Source organism: Arctopsyche grandis, chromosome 1 (assembly GCF_051622035.1).
Source record: "Arctopsyche grandis isolate Sample6627 chromosome 1, ASM5162203v2, whole genome shotgun sequence".
Classification (NCBI taxonomy): domain Eukaryota; kingdom Metazoa; phylum Arthropoda; class Insecta; order Trichoptera; family Hydropsychidae; genus Arctopsyche; species Arctopsyche grandis.
This window is the reverse complement of record NC_135355.1, coordinates 34739665-34765707: the sequence shown is the minus strand read 5'-3', so window position 1 is coordinate 34765707 and position 26043 is coordinate 34739665. Positions and strand designations below refer to the sequence as shown.

Genomic DNA, 26043 nt, shown 5'->3' with positions numbered 1-26043 from the left:
GTAGACGTGCCGTGCCACACTTTTGAGTGTGTTCATACCATGAGTTTTGCTCAAAACAGAGACGAAAGGAAGCGTGTTATGGTGCTTACGGACTAAACCAACGACGATTTTGGGCCAACTTTTTAACCAGCAGTAGCGTACAAAATATCGAAATAAAAATTAAATATTAAAAATGAAATTAAATATCAAAATCAAGCTAATGAGCGAGATTGAGCTAAAATTAGATCATCGTTGATGTTTTGAATTACAACAATGTTTTGAATTACGACGATACCGCATTTAAAACCAGAGAAATATTATAATTTCTCTGCATACGAGCGAAAAAAAATATTGTTAAAGTCGTCACGAGATGTTACTGTATTTCCACGTGGACGATCGATAAAAAAAAACAATTCATAAAAAAACGCGGTGTCGGATGTCGGTGATTTGTCAAAGGGTTTTTTTTCTTTCGTCGAAATAAAATTAATAATCACACATTATCCGATAAATTTTACCTCTGAAATGATTTAATTACTTGATTTATTTCGACGAGAGAAACAATTGAAGAATAAAAAAAATCCGTTTGACGTGACCGACAACACCCCGGGTTAGCAAAAATCGTTGGATCACCCATACTAATACATGATATATTCTCAGTAACTGCGCATTACGGGGAAGTAAAAATAATAATTCTTTGATTTTTTTTCGATCTTAGTGCGTATCTTCGTAAGTCAAAACATCTTCGACAAACAAAAGTCAAGGATTACCTGTATGTGATTGTTGATGATCTAATTTTAGGTCAATCTCGAAAATTTATTTGAATTGTGCATGTTCTGTTTTAACTTTCAATATTTAATTTTAATTTTAATATAATGATTATAATTTTATTTTGATACTTGAATTTAATTTTAATATAATAATAATAGTTTTAATTTTGATATTTAATTTCAATTTTTAAATTTAATTTTTATTTCGATATTTTGTACGCTACTGGTTTTAAAAGTTGGCCTGTGGGCCATTCGTTGGCTTGGTGCGTACGCACCATTAGAGAAGTCTTCATCCAGCAGTGGATGGTGAATGGCTGTAAATGATGATAGCTCTCATAGCCCTCATATCTAACCTATGCACGTCCGAATCACATAGTAGACTCAAAATTGTTGCACAATAATTATATACATACAACAATATATTACAATTTGTCTCATTGTTTTTTCAATCATCAATGTCTTGTGGCCATTGATGATTTCCTAATATAAAAAAAAGTTTTTTTTTAAACTAGGCTTTTCTATGTTTTGTATATAAAAATATAAATCTCGTAAAATATCACAGATCGGTCTCTTCGAAGAACAGCCAAAATGAGAGAGTTGTAAACAAACTCCGACTGTCAGACATGAATGCCAACAATGAAGTCTCGGCGTTTGGCCATATGAATAATATCGAATTAGAATATAAACATTTTAACATTCATTATATAACCCATTAGTGAAGTAAAAATATATATGAGAGATAATGAGTGCCTATAATGCAAATTTTATAAGATATAGTGTGAAAAAGATAAAGTTATAGGCGTTCAAACAATTAAAATCTGACAAAACGAGAGGGTGGTGGAAAGTCAAACATGAGGTTACTAACTGCTAAACATCAAGATATCTAAAATGTTTGCATTTTTAAACGTGTCTATTACGTTTATTTTTCATCATCGAACTATCAGAATCGATTTAAATTTCAATCGTTGACCAAACCACGCAAAATAGCAAAGTTTCAATACGATTGGAAGACTGTAGGAATAGATACCGAATCGTTAGCGAAGTGAAACATGAAAAGTCTAGTAATAAAAATTAATGGATTTGGGTAGTTCTTTTTTTTCGGTTACTATTTTTTTTTCTCTTTGTTATTATTGCTTCTATATATTTTTACTTTATCTACGTACGTAGTTTTATTTATTGATTGTAATTTTCTATCTGCTTTGTGCTGCCTCTACCAAGTATTTTGAATCATAATATATGTGTATGTATATACATAGTATCGCTATTCTGTCTGTGTGTCTGTCTGTCTGAGATAACGCTCGCCGTACTATAATAGTCGTCTCGATTCGACATACATACATATGTACGTCACAGCTAAGCCTCTAAATAACAAGAGAAAAAAACTTCTATAGATAATCTTTCCTACCAATGTTTAAGCTTGGCAGAGAATTTACCGCCATCTATTGAAAATTTATTTAATTATTTAATTATTCTATCAGTGTTTTATATTGTTTATATGTAGATAGGTAGGTAGTTTTTACCATTCTTTTCACATTAAACAATTAAATATAAATATTAAATTAAATATATTTAAAAAGTATTTGAAAAAAGTTCGACCACATGGGGATTGAATACATGACGGACGACACATTTCTTTTAATTTTTTTTTATTTAATAACTTAATATACCAAGATCCATGCGATGCTATGTCATCGGGTACAATACTAGTAAATAAATATACTAATATATGATGTGGCTATGTATGTAGCTCTTTGCTCGAAAAAGTATCCCGTAATTAGGCCACCTTGCAGGTCCCTCAATCATTACAAATGTATTCTTTTGTATACTTATATCGACGGAAAACTCAACGTGAACGAACTCGTAAAATCACCAACACGCCCATGTTGATCATACACGTATGTAATCATCGTAAAATCAGCACGTATTTACCTATGTACGTATTGTACATTTGACGTCACGCAAGCCGTTAACCCGTTTTCGCATTGCGGAATCTGGGTGCTCAGCACGTCACTGTCGGGCCTTTCTCACCAGAAACTGGTTGTGGCCGAAGACGAAGGGGATTCCCCTATATTTTTAGATACGAGACTCGTCTCGACCTATGAGAAATTGAAATTCTTGTCCGTGGATGGAGAGTGGGCAGCGGCGAGCGCGTCCAACTCGACGCACGTCACCTGTACATGGGGATTTACCTGTTACGTATTTAGCTTTTCAAATGTCACGTACTCGTATATTATAATCAAATTGACGGCTCAAACCGCATTGTGTTGGTTCGGATAATATTCAAAAATTAGATTTGCAAATGTTTATAAAATTATATTTATTATTTGAGGATGTATGTGGAATATCAATAAGCCTCAAATAAATTTCAAGATTTTTACTTTATAGATAAGTGTATATGTACATATGGGGTCTACTTGACGAGCCAGAATGTTAAATTACAGAAAACACAAATATCGGAAGGCAAATATTGAAAATCGAAAGATCTTAAGACGAAAGATCAAAAAAAAAGGCTGCATGGTAAACGGTACATACTCACTTAATTTGCGTGATCAGGGTACGACATGAACAAGAGGAACAGGCTTTTCCTCCCGTATTCTGCGCGCGCACATTAATACGGGAGAAAAGCCTGTTCCTCTTGTTCCTGTTGTATCCTGCTCGCGCAGATTAAGTGAGTATGTACGTCAGTATGTACCGTTTACCATGCACCCTTTTTTTTGATCTTTCGACTTAAGATCTTTCGATTTTCGATCTTTGCCTTCCGATATTTGCGTTTTCTGTAATTTAACATTCTGGCTCGTCACGAAGACCGTACATATATACCTATGTAGTAACAATAGATTTTTTGATTTTTATATGCTTTTTATTATTTCTAAATTATGTTCACAATACATCTTATATCAATTTTAATAGCTACTGATCTACTGATCATTTTCTATTTTTCAATTTTAAATTAATTTTATAATGTTAATATGTACAGCGTAAGAGGAAAAAGAGCTCAAAAATCTATTTACAATTATTATAAATGCTCATAATACATCTAATACATAATATTAATTAAAGACTCTCTAAAGTCGATGACCTAAAGCAGATTGTGTTTAAGTAATCTGTGATTATACCTGAAGGGTATTGACATTTTGTTGTAATCACCGCGACTCTTCACAAGTGTGTTAGTATGGTTATTAGTAATTCTGTCATAGAATCTACTGGTTATTTTGTTAGTAATATCTGTAACAAACGGAATATTATATATAGCATGCAGTTTTTTCAAGTTAGTATATATATATGGGTGTATTATAAATTATTTTTATGGATTTATTTTGTATTACTTGGAGCTCGGAAAGGTTAGTATTCGAGGCGTTATTCCATACAGGTGAAGCATAGGTTAATGATAATAATAATAATAGATGAAGTTTTGTGATCATGCGAAAATTCGAACTTTGAGATTTTGACTGATTCGAACTCAGAATCGATTACTGATCCCGTTTTCATGATCTAGAAAAAATGTGTGTGTGTGTCTGTGTATTTTGGCGATTTTTTGAACACTGTCAGTCCTATCGAACTGAAACTTAGTATCGGTTACTGAAATTCTTATCGACACGAAGTAAATTTTTTTCAAATTTTTCAATTGACTGGAAATGGTACCTCCCCTTATAGGTGTCCTCTTTTTTTTAAGTTTTTGAATTCAATTATCTCCCAAACCGCTATCTGAATCGGACTGAAATTTATTAAACCCATTACTTAAATGGGTTTAATAAATTAAATTCAAATTATCAACAAAATACCCAGACACACTCACACAAACATTTTTTTAAACCATTGAAACGTGATCTGTGATCGATTCTGAGTTTAAGTATATTCATAGCATAGGTATGTGGTCAGCGTGTAATGCAGCAAGTAACTGAGTGGTCATGGGTTCCTCCCCTGGCCCGTCGTTGCTGGTCAGACCTTGGATATGTGACTTCAGGTAGATCGTTTCGTATCAGAGTTCACCAATTAATCTACATAGTTTCATTGAAACGGTTCCACCAAATTGCACACCTCTCCTGTCGTTCGCAAAACTCGAATATACAGCATCTCGAATTTGCTAATATAAAGATATACTGTAAAAATGTATAATTTAATTTAAAGGAAATCAGTCAAAATCTCGAGATCAAATTTTTGCATGATTACAAAACTTCATATATTGTTACTACGTACATACATAAATAAAGTAAAAATTAGATAATGAGATTTGAAAAAAAAATTCTTTAAGTAAAATTAATATCATAAACAAGATAATTTTATATTTTATATTTGGGGTCTCATAAAATCACTTCTTTCTATTGCCATTCTGTTTCTCAATATATTGACAATAAATTTAGAATCTTTAAGTATTTACTGTCAATTAGTCAATGTTAAATTTACTGTCAATTGTCAAGCCGGCTTAAACTGAGACCGAAAACCGGCTTTTTTGGTTCGATCAACCGGCTTTTTTAAAATTTCTTTTTATTAATGCTTTTTTCTCAAAACTAACAATTATGAATTTCAAATTTCTATGAAAGATCAAAAATAATGTGTATTGGATCAAAACTGTCTGAGGGAATAGACGTATATTTTTTTGAACAAAAAAAAAAGGTACGGCACTTAGCGGTGGCTTCGAGATATAGTAATGGATAAAGACCAGGTCATAAACCAATAAAATAGTATATTATATTATTGAAAGTAATTTCAATAACCTACACAAGGCCTTTCCTCTTATTTTTTATAACCTACTTCAAGTTTTTGCGCGGTCTTCTTCTTGATAGTAGGTTATTTAAATCATTTAATTATTTGTGCGTATTCAGGATCTGCCTTTTTACGGTTGTGATATTTGTAATAAAAATAATGATCTTATGAAAGTTCATAATGTTTTTAATTAATTTTAATTTATAAACGATTATTTTTTTACATAATAAAATATATATTAAAAAAAAAATTTCGAAATAAAAATTTAAAAATTCAAGAAAAAAAAATATTTTCTAAAACCGATGAAAGCCGGTTAGCCAGCTTTTTATTTGTAAAAAAAATGAAAACCAGCCTTTTCTTTCGGGCAGTTTTTTGGAAACCCTAACTGTCAATTATGTTGACATTTATAGCAATATTTACGAAACACCCAGTAGTTACAAGTCTATAATGGCACCGGTCAAATACCTACATACGTAATAAATCATTCTAGTCTCGATATTAATAGTATTATATAATGTAAATCTTACATAATATTCAATTGAATTAATAATAAACAACTATATTTATCTGTAATGTATTACATAATATTGTAAAAAGTTGCCGCTTTTCCAGAATATATGTGTACGTAAATATTATATAAGTTTTATCGCATTATAATGATACATTTTATAAATGTCAACGATGTGTCAGATATTATTGACCTTCAGAACCTATCAAAGAAACATTAAAATTAAATTTTTACAATCTGCCATCGATTGTTTGATAACTATAATTAACGGTGCAAATTTTATTGCGGTTACTTCTATATGTACATATTATGCATGTGTTTCTTAAGCTACCTCCATAGTTGAATGTCAGAAGTAAACAAACTTGTCGCCAATTTCCAAATACATAAATTGAGGCTATTTGCCAATATTCACTCAAAAAATAAATTCGCATGGTTGCCATAATGGGAATCATAGTGTGTTTTGAAAATTATTTTGCCTGTAGCTTATTTTTTAATTGTAATCAATGTTAATTTTTCACAAAACCAAAGTCTTTTAATTAATCAATCATTAATTTAATTTATTTTTCGCATTAAAAATCTTCCTGAAAACTGAATGCAAACCATAGGTCTTTGGAGCGTTGCTGTATTTAAATGAAACTCTCGAGTGGTTTCTCATTATATTCTATTGCTGATAGAAAGAACAAAAAATATGCTATCAAGACTATGTATACTATTTCAGCAGACTCATTTGATCTGGATTTTATCTTTGCTAAGATATTTTACGTTCATTCTCATCACAAAATTAACAAAATTCATTCTTATTTCTTATAACACACATCTATTCTCATTAGTTTTCACATTCTAATTCACACATCTATTCTCATTAGTTTTCTATTGTCGTCACTATAACTTGTCCATTATTTGCAATAGGATTTATTTAGGTGTGTCCTTTAATTCCTTGTTTCCTTCCAAGAATCGAGAGGTTTTTCCCTAAACCATTATGCAATGTGGTTTCCCATTTTTTTAATGACGTGGTAGGTTAAAAAAATCCTAGATTTATTAACAATTGCATAAATATATAAAAAAAATTCGAACCTAAAAAAACAAAATAAATAATCAGTCGAACCACTTAAAGATATGTTCATGTTTATATCTTGGGTTGGCGATTTATGTTTTGCCTGTATATGTATGTATATAATATAACGAATATTTAGCACTTTTAACAATATATTCAAAATAATAATTAAGCAGGTTCAAGTTATTTTTAAATATGTACATATTAACAAGCAATTTTTTTTTAGAAATACTTATTAATTCAGTATAAAATATTATTATAAAACTCGAATAAGAGGGCTGGACACCAGCGCCTTGTCCATACTAACGTATTATACTTCACCCTTCCTCAATTAGGGCACTAGAGAAATTATTTTTTAATATGGTATTTACATCCACCATAGGCATGTTTCTATTTTTTTGATTAATCAAATAATCATTTAAGTCAGCTAATAAATTGTGAATTTATATTAATATACTGTAAATTATACCATATACATATATGTATTATACATATACTATAATGTATAATTTATAAACAGTACAAATTATTACATTTATTATTTAAACATTTTTCATGTGTCACGCACTTGAATACCCTTGAGAGACGTTTACCTTAAGATGTGTCTGCAATGAGAAGAGTGAAACGAAAATAAGTTCGGTTTCATGAAATGTCATGCATATGTAAATAATCAGTAAATTATATTTAAAAATGAACTTGAATTCTAATAATATTATTAAAAATATTCCTGCGGTTATAAGAAAACTCGATTTATTATTGAACTCGATCTCCATACTTCTCATTAAGTATCGTTCTGACTTTCCGAAATGTGATCCTAACCAAATGACTAGTTCATAATTTTTGATTGAATGAACCAGAGAAATGTTATAATAATAGAATCGCCCTTTCGAACGCATTTTTTGTTTCAATAACAAGCGTCCGTTTCCGTAACTACACAATATAGAATCAAGGTCATCACATATTACTACAGAATTAAAGTCCTTTTTGATAATTAAATATACGTGTTTTATTTTGATAAAGATTTATTAACAATTTATTTATTTATTTATTAAGGGATATTTATTTGTCTGTCCTTGGGAACTCTTAAATTAACGTGTAATGTATAGTTTCAACAAAAATATGTATAATATAAAATTAACGATGTTTATATTAATTAAACTTAAATAATTGGTTATTAAGAGGGCTGGACAGCAGCGCCTCGTCCATACAAACGTACTATACTTCTCCCTACCTCAATTATGGCACTAGAGAAATTATTTTTTAATATGCTATGGATATCCACCATTGGGGTGCATCTATCGTTTTATTTTTTTGATTAATTATTGTTTATAGGAGCTAGGAGCCGCCAAACATCTATAAAATCGCCTCTTTTTTACACCCACGAAAAGAGTCTAGCGTGCTTATTTAACGGTCGATTTTAAAAAAAACGCCGATAGATGCACAGAAAATATCTTTCTCATACCGATGATGAAATTATTTTAAAAATTGGTCCAGTTTTGGAGGATAAAATAGTAGAATACGAAACCTCGATTTTGTCAATTTAAAACACGTTTTATCTGGTCGAAGCGCAACTGTCGCATTCACTCAATATATACATACACTCAATATATATATCGAAGAAAGGAACGGTAACAAAATTAAGGTTTCAGGTGTACAGCCCTCTTAATATAATTGATTATTCGGCGCCACCAAGAAAAATGTTTTTACGTTCATTTAAAAATAATTTTTACATTTCTCTGGTGCCACCCGTGAAAAAAAGACTAGTCACCGGACCCAGAAGGTGCCGCGTATTGTTCAAAGGTTGTAAATGCATTGTTAAAGGTTTGCCAAACCTTTTTTACAAAGGATTTACAACAATGGAACAATGGATAGCACTGTGACTATCCTACCTCTAGCCATGACACTTTTAAGAACTGTCAAACTACGATTTTAATTGAATAATATGTTACTTAAACGATCAATTTACTTATAACAATGTATCCCATGTTGTTTATTGTGTGTTTTTGAATGCACCGTGCAATTTTTAACGATGCACTTGCCCATCTTACGAGTAATATATAGTTTTTATAGGACATATGTTGAGCACCAAGCGTCAAATACGACTGATACTAAAATTATTTAAGATGGTCTGTGGACAACCGTCACTTGACAAAAATATAACACCTAAAGCCACTTCTATTAATATTATACATTTCTCTGGAATGCACCGTTTGTAAGGTTTATCATTTAAAAATGATGGATGCATTATTAGTATTGTATCAGTGACTTGTTGTTTGCCTTGTGAAAATGGGTACATTGCGTTTCAGATGCTCTGTACAGTCAGTTAACAGTTGCAATTATGTAACATTAAACTATTACATCCACGAATGCTAATTGCTTAAATAATTACATCAATATGTCAAATGGAAAATGTACGAAATGACTCTTGTGTGCTGTACCTGATTATATTTCCATACAAATGCACGTAACCACCTGTCCGGAGATTTTTCCCATCAGTGATGTTTGGAGAAAGGTATCCGGTCGAATGACCTTAGTGAAGGCTTTTTAAAGCGACCGCGACCCCAAGGTTGACCACTCCGTGCAAATCTAGGCTTTGCAAAATCGCACACACACACATACATAAATACATATGTCGTTTGTGTGGTGTATTTATTTTTGCAGGGCATTAACCCAATACAGGAAGATGCTGTTAAATCTCACTTTTTTTTCTGTACCATAATTTCCTCGTCACCTTGTAAGTGTGTGCAATATTATAACCAATGGAGGCAAACAACCTTTATGCACCGTAATTTGAATAGTATAATAGAGCAATTTTTTTATAATATGTTTGTATATAAAATAGGCACGTGCATATTAGAATACACGAAAGGAGTGTGGAATCAATTAGTCTAATTAATGTTTTCAAAACAAATAAATGAAATGTGTACGTTCATTTTTTTTTTATTATTTTATATTGTAAACAACTAATTTTGAATGAGGCAGTATATTTATAATAAATAATTAAGTAGCATCTATTGTTCAAAATGTAAAAGCTTTTGAAGAATTTAGATTTTTACTCCTTAAAGCAGTGCAACTATTAATGAATTAAGACGTAATCATTTTATTTTTAAAATGTTAAAATCAATTAGCTTAAGTCAAAGTTGATCAAATGTAGAATTGAAAAAAAAATACTACAACTACATATGTATATATTCACCAATAGATGTCACTATATAAGTACATATATATAATAGCTAATTTTTATTTACACAATTGAAATATATCTAAGTATTAAGAAGATACTACTTATCGTATTTATCAGAAAGTAGCGACGGTACGATTTGTCACCTGATATTCTGTCGTAGATATCGCTGTCTACAATATTTATGACTCTTTACGCCAAACTGTGGGTTAACTTTGGATGGATGGAATTCCATATGTAGTTTGGAAGAATAGATTTTTGAGCACTTTTTCCTATTATGTTGTACATTAACATTAGAATAATATAATACTATGATTACTAACAAAATTAAATTACGATTGTAAAATAGAAAATGATCAGTAGAGCAGTAGCTATTAAAATATATATAAGATGTATTGTGAACACAATTTAGTAATAATAAAAAGCATTTAAAAATCAAAATAGTTTCGAAGAATTTTACTAGAAAAAAATCTTTTTTTTTATATATACAACTTTTGAGTTCATATTGAAAATTAATAAGATTAATAAGCTTTTGAAAATGATTTAAAATTCATCATAATAAAATAGTGTTTGATCTATTGTTAGGTTCACGTCGATAAATTTTCCAACTAATTGCTTAACTGTTAATAAGCCAACTAATTAACACTAATCAACAAAAAAATTACCGGAGCGGAAACTTATCAACCTTTACTATGTAGGTGTGACCCACTAAATTCGAATATGACAGTGATTTTTTTGTTGACTTTCTCTCATTTAAGAAATATGAACGTTTGAAAAATGGGTAATTTTTATCGATTTTCGGCTTTTGCAGTCTTTCAAAATGCTGTATTGCTTGTGCTAAAAGTAACTATTGAAATAAATATTCAGATGTTTTTTGTATGGATTGTGATTTTTTATTGCTTTGAAATACTTACAATTAATTATCTAGCGAATTTTTAAACTCAAAAATATGCTTATTTTTTACCGTAATATTATAAGCTAATTTCACCAATTTTTCACATTATCACTTATACAACTGTTTTTTTTTTATATCAAAAATATTTTTATCGAAACTAGGTAAATTATTTTAAATTGAGTTTAAAAAAGCCGACAAAATGGATGATGCGAGATCAAGATGAAGAATGGAGAGCGCATCACTCCATCTCACTCGCTCACGATGGATGAGTGATGAACCTAGAACATTTTATGTATATTGCAATTTCAAATAATTTACCATTCGAATTAATACGTTCAGAAAAAATAGAAAAATATTGAGACTGAAAAACAAACCTTTATTAACATGGTAAAGGGGAAAAATTAGCTCATAGTATAATATTACGAGAACAAAAATGCGTCTCCACTCCGATAAGTAATTTTTTTTTGCTCAGTGTTATTGTCTTAAAGACACTGGCGAATCTAGAAAATGGTCAGGGGGGGGGTATTCAAATTTAAAATATAATTCATAAAAAAATATCATAAACTTTAAGGACCTATTTTTTATATAGATACATTTTTTAAAGTTTAAATGAGGATTTGGAAAAATTAAAACATATGTTCATATGTATGAATATATACATACATATATATATTAAATTAAATTCGACCAAGGGGGGGTCCGCCTGTGCTTATAAATGGGTGCATTTATGGGTGGAATTAAATAATAGACGACTAAGGGCTAAATAATATTTTTTCCATGTGTTTAATTTCATAAATAAAAATAATAATAATAAATTATCAATTTTTGCTAAATAAAAGTATTCATTGTATTTTATATCTTTTCGATTGATTTTGTCTTAACGATGTTTTTGAAGTAATGAGCTGATGCTTTTGGGGTTCTTTTCTTAATTGTTGAATTATAGTCCACATAATACAGTCCAAATCTTTCACTGAAATACGTCAAAATATATAAATACATATACAAACGTATTATATGTAGTATTACATATGTATGTACATATAAATTTTACAAGAAAATCAAAAGCTACCTGTATCCTTTGTTCCATTCGAAATTGTCCATCAAACTCCATGCAGTGTAAGCCGAGACATTACAACCATCATCAATAGCATCTAGTAGATAATTTAAATAATCACGATAATACTGAACCCGGTCGACATCATCAATTCCTTCCCTGTCGGAAAATCCGTTTTCAAAAATGATCACTTCTGGATTGTCGTAACTGTCTTTGATCCAATTCAACAGTTTTTGGAAGCCCCAAGGCACTACCTGATAACAAAATCACAAACATGAATAACTTTTAGTATTGAAAAGTATTAAAATTTTAATAAAACTCACCCTAAGCCACACAGACGCTGATTCTTTCCAATCACTTTCAAAATAATCATCAACTTCCACGTCATTTGAGAAAGATGGCTTAGACGCGACTGATTTATTGGACTTCTCCTTCACCATACGTGTCGTGTAATGATTCAAACCAAAAAAGTCATAGCTGCCTTTGATTTCTTCGAGTTCTTCTTTAGTAAAAATTGGTAGTCTGGACTCTGTGTATCCTTGCTCTTGACTTTTCCACAAAATTCTGTCCTTCATAATCTTAGGATAGTCCCCACACTTCGAAAAAATAGGATTTGCAAACCAACCCAGCTAAAATAATAATAAATACATTAAAAATCAATTAAAATATTAGAAGTACATACATACATATATCAAAAAATTACTACAAACTTCAAATTCTAGAACTCTTTGAGCAGCTTCTCTATCGTTTGAAGAATTGCTTGATGCTTGTTGCCAACTTGCATTCAAAGTCAAACCAACTCGTCCTGTAAACGTCGTTAAGATTAATAGAATTGTTGCCACAGAACAGATCTACCTAGGACATATTTATTCAACTACCTTTTTGTTTCTTCTTGAAAACTTGATCGTACAGGTGATACACTTTAGCATGTGCTTTCAGCATGGTATGTCCGCAGAGGTATTCGGCAAAACCATTCATATCTAAACCGGGAGCTTTCAGTCCTTTTCCATACCCATGCAAGCAAAACACTTGCGGTTCATTGACAGTCAACCACATCTTCACTCGATCTCCAAACAGTTCAAAAGCAGATCGAGCATAACGCTGAAAATGCTTGGCTGTCAATGAATTACTCCAACCACCTAGTTGCTGAAGCCACTGGGGCAGATCCCAATGGAACAAAGTTACTACTGGTTGTATCTTGTGTTTCAGCAGTTCGTTGATCAAATCGTTGTAATACTTTACTCCGTCTTTGCTCAGTTCGTAACCATCGGGCATCAGCCTGGACCAGGACATGGAAAATCGATAGAAGTCTACACCCAACTCGGCCACCATTTCCACATCTCGTTTGTAGAGATGATAAGAATCGCACGCTACATCGCCACTGCTCCCATCCAATATTTTATAGTTTGAGTTGTGAGTGAAAGTGTCCCATATGCTTTCTGACTTGTCTGAAAATTACAATAATTAAATTTCAAGTGTATTTGAAATTCGAAGTAGAAATTTGCCTCGCTCTATTGACAAATTCACGGAATAAGATAAGAAAAATTATTCGATATCGATAATATCTTGTCACACCTTGACCTGATAGTTTGACGAATTGAAAATCGAAGTACTAAATATACCAGTTCCTTTGTACGGTATGTGTCATTATCATTATCACACGGAGACCTTCTGCATATTATTGGAATACGACCTCGCCTATAATTTTTTCTACAAAAAAAGGAAATGACAGTTCTGGTTTTGATAAAAGCAAATCGAATGAACAAACTTTAATATCGGCCGTTCTAAAAAACACATTTTATCTATCTATATACATATATAAAATTGAATGTCTGTTTGTTTATCTAGGCTCCTAAATTACTGAACCGATTACGATGGAACTTTCATGATTTGTTGTATGCATGTCCTGGAAGATTACTGTGAAAAAAAAAACGGGAAAAACCTCATAATAATAATATTCGTAATTATGATTATACCGACGCGAAAGTTTGAAACGCCATTGTGTAGTCAAGGAAATGTGTTTGTTGGTGACCACGATACCAGTTGGTTTGAAGAAACTTTCGGATTTGAATAAACTTTAGTAGAGCTCCAACCATCACTTGAAACGGGAACGGGAACAGGAACGCAACGGGAATGGGAACGCAACGGGAACGGGAATTGCATGCCTTACTCTGGCATTGCAAAGCATGCCGGGTTCAGCAAGTATAATATATAATACATACATATCTGAAAGCTAAATATTATACATACATATGTATGTATACATTATGCCTACATATATCCATATACATATTTCTTAAATCTAAATAAAAACTTAAATATTTCCAAACTTCAAAAAAGTAAAGAGAAATATTTATTTATTTAGGTTTGAGCTTGGACCATTGTTGCATTACAGGAGTCCCTAACGCGTCAGAGTGGTCGAAAAAATACAAAGAGATGAGAAAAATAAAAATATATACATATGTATATATGTATGTATATACACAGACAAAAAATACATTTATACATAATCATAAAAAACAATAGCATTATTATAATAGCAGATAAAGTTAAAATATCAAATAATAAATTACAAAGTAGGGAATGTCTTGCACCTATAGCCAGCACCAATATATGTACATATAATATAAGAACCAGCCGCAAATGCAAAACATCCCTGCGAGGCCCAAATAGAAGAGAGAATATCAAAATTCCACTCATACATCACATTCAATTATGAAAATAATGATGAGCGCAGGCTACCAGACAAATAGGTTAAAATAATCCCCGATAACCTACGTTTACTGAGGTGGATAATATTACATTCAGGCTCAGCAACAACAATTTCATTGAGAAGTAGGATAGCTCTTGCAATTCGATAAAGAACATACATATATTAGTCTAATAAAAAGGGAATTACATATGTACATATTTGTGAATAATATGTTATTTTACATATATATCCGTGATATAATAATTTCCAAACAAATTAAATTATTGCGATGTACGGTCCAAACGACATTGAATGGATACAGTGTAAATGGTTCAATAAAAATTGATCAAAAACAGCAAAAATAAGGAAGAGAACACTGCCAAGATCTCGTTTTAACGACCATGTCTTTTAAAACCCCAAAAAATGGACCTTCTGAGCTGAATAGAGAAGTGAAAAGGGAATAAAATTTAAAATTTTCTTCGCAAACTGTAAGAAGACGTCTTCTGGAAGCTGGATTAAGGAAAATAAACTAGAGGAATTGCTAGTTCGCTAGTAAATTGCTAGTATTTTCGGTTAAAACCAATTTTTACGACTGGCCTGATACATTTGTCCACGGCTGTATAAGGACTAGGGTTTCTGACCCGGGGCGACCCGGGACAGACATTCCCGGGAATTCACGGTATTTTTGTTGTCCCGTGTTCCGGGAATTCTTATCTTGAATCCCGGGAATTAGATTTAAAATTTTTTTGAAAATATACAACATTTTCATGACTGCACGAAGGGAAATAATAAATCAAATACACAAAGAATCGTAGTATATTCTCAAAGATTTGTTGTTTATTAGTAAGTACAGTGCATTCCCCGAACGTGGAAGTTTTATGAGCATGGCTCTGTGCGTTTGGCCAAAATCGTTTCTTGTAATTATATTTTTAGAAAATCTCAATACCGAAGAACTTGACCTTACCGATGAATTATTCCGAGAATTGAAAATTAAAATCGAAGGAAGAAGAAGCCTAAAACTGTTTTCTAATTTTATACCGAACAAAACATTCTTTAAATGTTGTAATAAAAGCGAATGTATATTCTACGGTGAAACTATTATGAAGCGAGTATATCCTTCTTGTATTGACGAAACTCTTTTAGATTCAGATGAAGATGAAACAATTGTGTGTTTGACGGTGAATGAAGAATTAAATAAGGAGTTATCAAAGACAAATATACAAAATAACGTAAATAAAAATAACCTCGACTTTAAAAACGAAATTAAAATATACATGCTGACAAGAGGAAAAACCGATAATTAAAAAAAAAATGTTTTTGTCCCTTTTAACAATAAAACCAACTTCGACTGAAACTGAAGGAGTTTTTTCCATTGCTGGAAATTTTTGTATCTAGATCTAGAAATAGGCTTTCGGATTCTCATTTAAATATTTTAGTATTTTCAAGAAGCTACTTTAAATAAGTTTACTTTTATAATTACATTTTTTCCAGTTAAAAGATATATTATGTATTGTTTACATTTTTTTTATATTTTGTAAATAAATAAAAACAAAATTTAATGGTAAATTGAAAATTAAATTGAAAAAAAAAAAATTTTTACATGTGTCCCGGAATCCCGGGAATCCCGGGAACGATCCCGGACTCTGTCCCGTGTCCCGGGAATTGAAAAAGTCCGGGAATACAGAAACCCTAATAAGGACATAATATTTTTTTACTTTTATATTATACAAAATAGATTCATAAACTTGTTAGTGTCCATCATTCAAAATAATGTTTTGAAAATTGTTTTCTAGTCATCAAAATGTTTCGCCATAATATTTAACATATAATTCACCACAACTTATTTAAAAATACACAGATTCTTTCAACTTTGTATGTAATTGGACGTAGTTCTGCAAAAAGGATCCAACTCAGATTAATATTTTTTTAGCAAGTGCACTAGTATATGTGCTTTAGCTCTTGATTGTATTACCAAATTAATAAAATTTGATTTTATACGGTACAAAAATCAAACATGAGATTGCGTTCGAGTATTAACCGTTTGGGTTGGATCGTTTTCGCGGAACCACTTCCAAATAGCTAGATTAAAGATTATATATATTCAAGATATAAACCTGAAGCGTTCCATCCTCCTTCAATTTGATAAGAAGCTGTAGCGACGCCGAACGAGAAACCGTCTGGAAAACGTCTGAGTTTTCCATCCACTTGGAAAGCACTGGAATTTAACATTTTCACTCGACAAAATTCACAAATATGTAAATTTAGAATATATTTAAAATAGTTTCATACCAAATGAGCAAAGAGAGCGCGAGTGTTGTGATCCGTGCGACAATCATGATGATATTAACGGCCCTAGCGACAAACTATGTATTTTAAGCCCATGGCTTGCCACCGCCTTTAATATTCATCAAGGCGAGCCATCATTTATATTTATCATCCATTTTTAATTTTAAAAATTGTATAACCGTAACGTAGGAAAAATCGTTTGGAAATTTTACTATCCACAAGTATATGCAACATCAATTTCATGTTATAAAAGTATAATATAAAAGTATAACAGTTCATAGGTTAGGAATGTCAAATACATAGATGGCACGCGTGTCCAACTTGGCACTCGGAAAATTTTCGCTGCCAATGTAATTACATATGTGCTTAATCGTTATTGATAATTGACTTTACATTTAATTGTATTTTATATATGTATGAGTATATGCAGATAGGAATGATACGCCCCACGAATAAAAAAAAATGGTTTATTGCCTTGCTATTGTTACACGCCTATCAAATCCATGACGCAAGCTGATTCTTAGGCATACATGATTATGACAATAATTGATAATAAAGAAGAATATGTATGTGCATATATTTTCTGCTAGGTTTGTCTGCATTATCGTTTTCAGTTAGTTTTATCGAGGTAATAATTAGGTTAATAATACATATAGCATAATTCATTATGTAATTGATTATGCATACAATGTTATGCGCTGTATGAACAAAACAAGCACTCAACTATGACGTTTTAGTAAAAAATATAAACAATTTCATTCCCTATGAAAATTTTGCGAATAATTTATAAAATATTGTGGTATAAAAAACGCTTTACTGCAATATTGTGGACATCTTAACTTTTTGTTCATGAAGTTTCTAATAAATGTTAAAATTTGCACCGTGACTTCCAAACGCTTTAAAATTGTATTCTCAAACGTGTGTGTAAATATTATTAAAAAAAAAAAAATTTGACAGTATATTTTCAAATAAATATAATATGTATATATCATATTTTACATTCAACGATGCGAAAAATATCACTAAATTTCATTTATAGATAAAACATAATTTTATATAGAATGCATGGTATCCTATCAAAAGAGTCAAGTTCAATACATGTATATATAATATATCGAGGGATTCGATTACATTTTACAACAACAACAAAATTTCATAACACAAGTGATAATTTGTAACTCCAATCAAAACGCGAAATTAATTGCGAAAATATCACACAAGAAAAAAAAATGAAAAAAAATCAATCTATCTTTCTGCTTTCAATTACATGTCGGAAGTAGAATGACGATTCTTTGGGAATTCGTTTTTTTTTCGGATCTTTATTATTTACTTGATACAACCCAAAGTGTTTGCTAAAATAAAATAAAAAATCAACACATTTAATAAATACGACTAACTTATTGTATAAGAAATGTTATTATTTTCAAGAAAAAAAATCAACCTATAACCACAACACCACTCGAAATTGTCCATGAGACTCCACGCCACAAACGTACTGACATTACATCCGTCTTCAATTGCATCCAAAACTGAATTAAAATACTCCCGATAAAATAGTACACGCTCCTCATCATTGACTTTACCATCATCTGAATAACCGTTCTCTAATATCATTACTTCCGGATTATCATAAGCGGTATTAATCCAGTTGAGCAGCTTTCTGAATCCCCAAGGCACTGTCTGAATATTAAAATAAAATTGAAAATATATATTATTTATTTCTTATAGATACATTTGATGTATTACCTTCATGTAAGCCATATTTCCACCGCTCCAGTTGGAATCTACGTAAGCTGAGACTCCTACATCGCCAGCATAAGACGGCACTGGAAACTCCAGGTCCTTTTTGGCGCTGACCAATTGGGTCGTGTAGTGATTTAGACCGAAGAAATCGCTCGCTCCTCTCACAAAGGCCACTTCTTCAGGCGTGAAGGTGGGAAGTCGTGATCTTTGGAATCCTTGTTCGGCACTTTTTTTCGCCACCATCTCCTTCATAATTTTTGGATAGTCACCTTCTTTTGAATAAATAGGATGAGCGAACCAACCCAACTAAAATAAGATTTTAAAGAACAATTAGAAAGGGTAAAAGAAGGATTTCGTTGTTTCAAAATATCTTGCGTCAATGGTTCGGCCAATGCTTGACCTTCTTATTTAAATAGGCGACTGAAAAGGTGGAAGTCATAAGAGTGATTGCTAACGCTGAGAGAGGACAAAGAATGCTATCATAAATAATGAAACCGTTAAGCTATAAATATTCGTAAACATGTAAGAAATAACGTAAATTCAAACACATATGCACCACTCAACTCAACTCAAGGAAATTAACCTTTTGTATTACTATCACTCGACTACCTCAAACCATTTTACATTTCGTTAGCATAAATATGTTAAATAATTTGACTATCGTATCCTGGCCAGCAATATAGATCGGTTGTTACGTTAACCAACGAGAGGTTCAGATCGTTTCCTATCAGTTTGCCAATTTATCTGATTTCATCGTTGAAACGGTTCCTATTCAAATTGGTAAAAACCATCTTACCATCTTACTTATCTGTTTGAATATGATTTCAAATGTATCTATCAATTTATATACATATGTAGAAGTTTGATACCATATGTGTCGCTCAAGGCCAAACCTATAGTGGCATCATGGTAAAATATAATTTTAAAACAAATAAGAATTCAAAGCATATTACCATTTGAAACAATAAGTTACTTCTAATGATGCGTTCCAACATTTTGACTTATACATACAATGCCGTCAAAATATTCAATTGACCACTTACATATATGTTAAGCCTCATATAAATTAGAATCTGAAGCTGGTTAAGACTATTTTAAAGTTTGTGCATTTGTGTACATTCGCATAAATTGTTCTGTCAAAAGTTACCATACAACCGGTGTATATAAAATAATAATTCAATAAGTTTAACAATATTTAAAAATACAGGTAGTTTGTAATACGTTTAGTCTGCTTTTCCGAAATGATGAACATATCGAATTAACGGAAGTAAAAAAAATGACTCAAGTCAAACAAAAATAGTATTTTTGGAACTGAAAATTGCACTTCCGGTTTACTTTCAAATATAACGCGGCTCATATGTATGTATGTATGTACTAATATATCGACTAAAACTAATGCTGTACTTTATAAGACATATCTGATACTGAAATTGAGAAAACAGCAAAAATATATCAATTTGATTTGTAAAAAGCTAATGTTATGTTTTATGAACACGATTTTTACCTCAAATTGTTGCGATATTTCAGCAGCTTCAATGTCTTTCGAAGAACTGCTAGCAGGTTGATTCCAACACGAATACATCGTTATACCGATTCTACCTGTAATAAAACGCAACGGATGAACATTATCATAAATTTTCGATTACATAGCGCAATACCTAGTAGACGATATGCGTGACCAAAGTGTATTATACCATTTTGGGTCTTTCTGTACGTAGAATCGTATAGATGGTAGACCTTGGCGTGACCCAAAAGCATAGTGTGGCCACAGAGATAGTCGGCAATTCCATCCAATTTCAGGGCTGGCGCTAATTGGTTCTCGCCGTGGCCAAGGGTTCCGAATATGAAGGGTTCGTTCATGGTCACCCACATCTTCACCCTATCGCCGAAATTTTCAAACGCAATCCTAGCAAAATCTACGAAGTAATCGGCGATCAGCGGATTGGCCCAGCCGCCTATCTTCTGAAAGTTGTGCGGCAGATCCCAGTGGTGCAACGTAACCAGAGGCTGTATGTTGTTCTTCAACAGCTCGTTGATCAGATTGTTGTAGTAGTCGATGCCGACTTGGCTGATCTTATCTGTGAACCCTGTCGGCAGTATTCTAGTCCAGCTCAATGAGAATCTGTAATAGTCTACGCCCAATTCTGTCAGCATTTCCACGTCTCTTTTGTACTGGTTGTAGGAATCGCAAGCGTCATCGCCTGAAGATCTGTCGGCTATCAAGTGCGACTTATTGTGACAGAGCCAATCCCATATATTGAGACCTTTGTCTGAAAATTTCAATATAAAATTGTATATCAACTATAGTATAGCATTTAGCTTACTTATATAGATTTAGGAACACATTTGCTCAGTCAACGTTTTCCTATGAACAAATCAAAAGATTTCAATTTTGAATCTGAATTGTCTCTCCGTTGAAATTTGTGCTATGAACTACATATTTATAATACACTAGTGAATAGCCCGATGAAATATCATCGCATGGGTATAAAATTATTATATACCCGTATAAAACTAAAAAAAAATCCGGAACCGGAACCATTATTTTCGTAGACTCTCATAGATAGTTTTCAATTCTTTATTTGTAATAATTTTCAATTCTTAAAGTTAACGTTAACAAAACGTTATATTTTCCGACTATACACAAACGGTGATTGACCTCGTAACGTTGAATATTATTATTACACATAACAAATTACGTGCATATACATATGATGTGTATTTACAACACGTATTCTGGGCGAGGATTGGCGTGCGACGCGAGCTCATGAGGACATTGCGTTTGGATCGGAGGGTCCGAGGTTCGATTCCCGGCGCCCGCGGTGAATTAAATCAATTTTTTTCTCGAATATCGTCAAGATATAAATAATTTAAATTATAATTATAATTTAATTGAAAATAAATACATAAAAAAAATGGTTCAAAACCTCGCTAAATGAAATTATTAAAATTACGTTTTTTTTATATGGCGAGAAGGAATATTTCAATTAATGTTTAAAAAAAAAAGGCGAAATGAAAAATTGGATTTGGCGTGATGTCCGAGACCATTAGCTCAATTTAGACCCATATTCAGGCTATTTGGGGTGATCGGTTCGAGTCGCGACAAAGTCGTCTCGTCGAAAAATGAATTTATCGATTTTTATCGATTCGTTCATTATGTTCGGCGAGAGTAAGGACACACACACACACACCCACACACACACACACACCCACACACACCCACACACACACAGATTACCGTCTTTATATATATGATATATAAGAGATACTATACTCATATGAGGCTTTCGGGGTTCTATATGGCTTTATAACCTCTGATACAATGATATTAGAATAAAAAATGACCACTAACACGAAAGCCATGTGAAACGTAAAGGAGGTAAGTAAAAAATACACGGATCTCTGTTATAATGAATCATCAGTTTTCAAAACACGTATTTTGGGCACTTTTATATGAATGCTTAATTGATGCTAAAATTCGGAATAGATGCTAATAGATGCTAAATTCGTAAAATATGCGGATAGATGCTAAAATAACGGGTTTGGTGCAAACGATCGAAAAGCGCCAGACAGATTGAACCACAGATTAACTGGATGGCTGCTTTAAACGCAATTCTCGACTTCACGAATGAAAAATTGCACATCAGATGACGAGTAACCTTTCGATGTGCACAGATGCAATTATTAAAATGGTAATTATTAAAATTGAGTTGGATCTTTCTGGCGAGTATCAGAAGCACATAACGTATACAGGGTAGGTATGTCGGGACTTCGGGTAGATTTCGCTTAGTGTAAGTGCGAGCGCACGCATAAGGTACACGTGTCGTTAATCTGTGGTTCAGTCTGTCTGGCGCTTTTCGATCGTTTGCACCGCATCGTAAAATAACAAACAAAAGTGAAATTTGCATAAAATTTATAAAATTAATAGACAATTTAGAAGGGTCTTCCTATCCTTTTGCCCATTTATTATGTGAAAAAATTGAGGGGATAAAACAGAGCTTGCAGTTTACCATAGACGGTGTTTTTCCTGTCGAAACCAAGCAACTGGTTTTGTCTACTACTGTAAACAATAGAAGACAGTTGGAGCTGTGTATCCAAAAGGCTGCTCAAAAAAGCGTCTTAAAACTAGACTCGCACTCAAGACTAAATGAGACAAATCTATTCCTCCGAACATTGAGTAAACTATTCAATCCATTTGTGGCAGGTTCAAAATCTAATATTAATTTTAAAGAAACAGTTTTGTTTTTTAGAAACCTGCCATTGTTTAATGTATTAACAGAGGCTCAATGTTTAGAAGGATATCAACACTTTTTAGACAATTAATAGAGAATATAAAAAGTGAATCCACGCCCGATATATTGCTATTATTGATGGCAACAAAAATTAAATATGAAGAGTTTGGTTGTGCCGCTCTAAAATCTATTTGGTGTCCCGTCAATAGTGTGGATGCTGAAAGGTATTTTAGTAAATGCAATATAATTGTTACCGATCTTCGCACGAATCTCAAAAAAGAATCTATAGAAATATGCTCCATGTTAAGTTTTAATCAATTTTAATTGGTATTATATTTTTATATTCATATTTTTTGTCTTTGTATTTTTATATTCATATTTTTTTTCATTGTAATTTTAATTTCAAAACATTTTTGAATTTTTCTATTATTTTTTAATGGTTGTGTTGTCTTTAAAATGGATATATGTATAAAAATTTTATTAAAATTCATCGAAATTTTTTATTATTTAAAATTCAACTCTTCATAAAAATAGATGCTAAATTTAACATTTTTAATGCCCAAAATACGGGTCTCTAATCATCAGTAAATAGCGGATAATATCGGTATATGTAAAGGTAAGTGGGAAATTAAAATCTATACTGTCAATAATATATACTGCCAAGCCTTATAAAATCTTCGTCGACAAATCACATTGTTTCATTACCTTCTACATTCCAACTGCCTTCGACTTGATATGCAGAAGTTGCGACGCCGAATAGAAAATTTGAAGGAAATTTTCTATCTTTCTTGTCTGACATCCATACTGTGCTAAAATGTGAATAAATTGAATGAATTACCAATGTTCAATGCTATCAATGCCATATACACTATAACGTATATGTACATACATATGTACGTATGTACTAACCTTTTTCTAGATAATTTGTGTGATTGATACTTTACTTTAGCTTCAATCGGTGACATGATTTTTCTCGAATTTTCTATAACCAGCTAATTATTGTAATGTTTCAAATACTGTATTTTACACAATTCAGAAAAATATTTGATACGTAAGATAATTTCAATCTATATATTGCATCGATGAAGAAAAAAACAATTGAAGACTTTTAAAACATATTTAAAAACACAGGTTTTGTTTTTTTTTTAATTCAATATAAAAAAGGAATAAAATTTCTCTTAATGTCTTTATAAGGTAAATATAAAAAAAATCAATTTCTTTATGAGGTCTTCTTATACATAAATATATTGTAAAAAAAATACTATTACAGAACTTATTTGTAAATACTATTACATATGAACATATACATATATATGTATGTACAATACAGAACATTGAAACGGAAATAACCACTAGTATAATTTCAGTTAAATACTACGTTTGCCTGATCTTAACAAAGCGTTAAAAGGCAATTAAGTACATAAATCAAGGACTTTGCTTACTCACGAATAAGACATTGCATTATGTTTTACTGTTCGGATGTTGCATCATTATATTGGCGCCATCAAAACTATATACAAACTAGTTTTGGGCCCGTTGATTTCAACGGGTGGCTGTGGAAAGGATTTGGATACACGAATTAAAATAAAGTTTTATGTTATACATATATAACGATACAGGTTGTGCTCGATGCGGTATCCTCTTTTTTTTCAAATATCGTTAAAATATAATTAATTTAATATTAACAATAAATTAATTATATTTAAAATAATTTAATATAACAAAAAGTTAAAAACCTCGCTAAATAAAATTATTATAATTATGTATTTTTATATGGCGAGAAGGAATATTTCAATTAATGTAAAAAAAAAAGCCAAATCAAAATTCCAACGATGGTTTCATAGCTAACTCTCTGAACTCAGCTATACCTATAAGAGGATATTTGTGTTCGCAGGTTCGACTCTGAATGAGAATTTATACAAAGTTTAGGCTTTTTATCGATTCATTATTTATTTATTTATTAATAGTTTTGGACCATTGTGGCGCCTTAGGTTCTTCCTGTAGGAAGAACCTAATGCGCCACAATGGCCTATTATGTTCGGCTAGCGTTAGGGTTAACACACTGATTAACGTCTTTACATAAATAATTGTAAACATCAATTAAATTCGATAAAACTTTTCCATATATTTATAATTTTTCATATTATATTTTTCATTACCATCTATTATTTTTTTAAATTTTTATATCCACAGTTTCTGTTCACTTGTTGACTATCATTGTAGTTTGAATTAAGATACATAGATGTCTCATTGATTATAAATAAAATTAGTTATGCATTCTAGAAAAATATGTGATTGTATTTCAATGACTATCAGTAAAATGCGAGGATCGTTTACATTTGATTTTCACAAATTCACACTAGAGTTTCGGAGAGTTATAATTCAATATCATAAATCATGGTTTTGACTTGATATGTTGCGTTATTTCTCAATCAAATTCATTGATACTTCAGATTTTCAATTGCATTTGCTTTTATTACATTAACATTTAAAATACAAAAAAGTGTGTATTCAAATACAATAAAAATCGTTTCTGAAGTAAGAATCGAATTAGTGAACATTTCATATAAAATTTCATCAAGAATGATACCGATCGTATTAGTTACTACAATAGTTATCTGAACGCTTTTTTGGATGCAATCGAAGATGGATGCAACGTATCTGTATACACGGTCTGAAGTTTGATGGACACCTTTGAATGGATCCAAGGATACACGTAAGAAGGATAAATGATACAAAATAATAACTTAAAATGCACTTTGCACTCTCATTTTTTTTCTTTCCATTTCAGGTTGCGATTTGGATTGTATTTTGTAGATTTCAATGATCCAAGAAGACCAAGAACGCCAAAAGCATCAGCATTATACTATAAATCCGTACTAGAAAATAGAACTATTGAGCGCGATTAAATAGCATTTTCAAAATAATTCCTGAAATACTTTTCAATA

At 31.4% G+C, this 26043-nt stretch overlaps 3 protein-coding genes across 3 annotated transcripts in view; all 3 read right to left on the bottom strand.

The window, feature by feature from the left end:
- Positions 1-26043, bottom strand: part of LOC143916237 (methyltransferase-like protein 25B) — a 588188-nt gene that overhangs the window by 400984 nt on the left and 161161 nt on the right. The gene's annotated exons all lie outside the window — the stretch shown is intronic.
- On the bottom strand, positions 11841-17472 carry LOC143911013 (myrosinase 1-like). Its single transcript, XM_077429719.1, has 7 exons — positions 17124-17472; positions 16949-17049; positions 13021-13590; positions 12853-12947; positions 12466-12771; positions 12158-12396; positions 11841-12058 (listed from the first exon to the last, which is right to left on the bottom strand). The coding sequence occupies exons 1-7, from the start codon at positions 17168-17170 to the stop codon at positions 11941-11943; spliced, it is 1476 nt and encodes a 491-aa protein (XP_077285845.1). The 5' UTR covers positions 17171-17472; the 3' UTR covers positions 11841-11940.
- LOC143917698 (myrosinase 1-like) lies at positions 18361-24060 on the bottom strand. Its single transcript, XM_077439280.1, has 8 exons — positions 24005-24060; positions 23801-23904; positions 20522-21133; positions 20368-20462; positions 19264-19365; positions 18867-19169; positions 18562-18800; positions 18361-18472 (listed from the first exon to the last, which is right to left on the bottom strand). The coding sequence occupies exons 1-8, from the start codon at positions 24058-24060 to the stop codon at positions 18361-18363; spliced, it is 1623 nt and encodes a 540-aa protein (XP_077295406.1).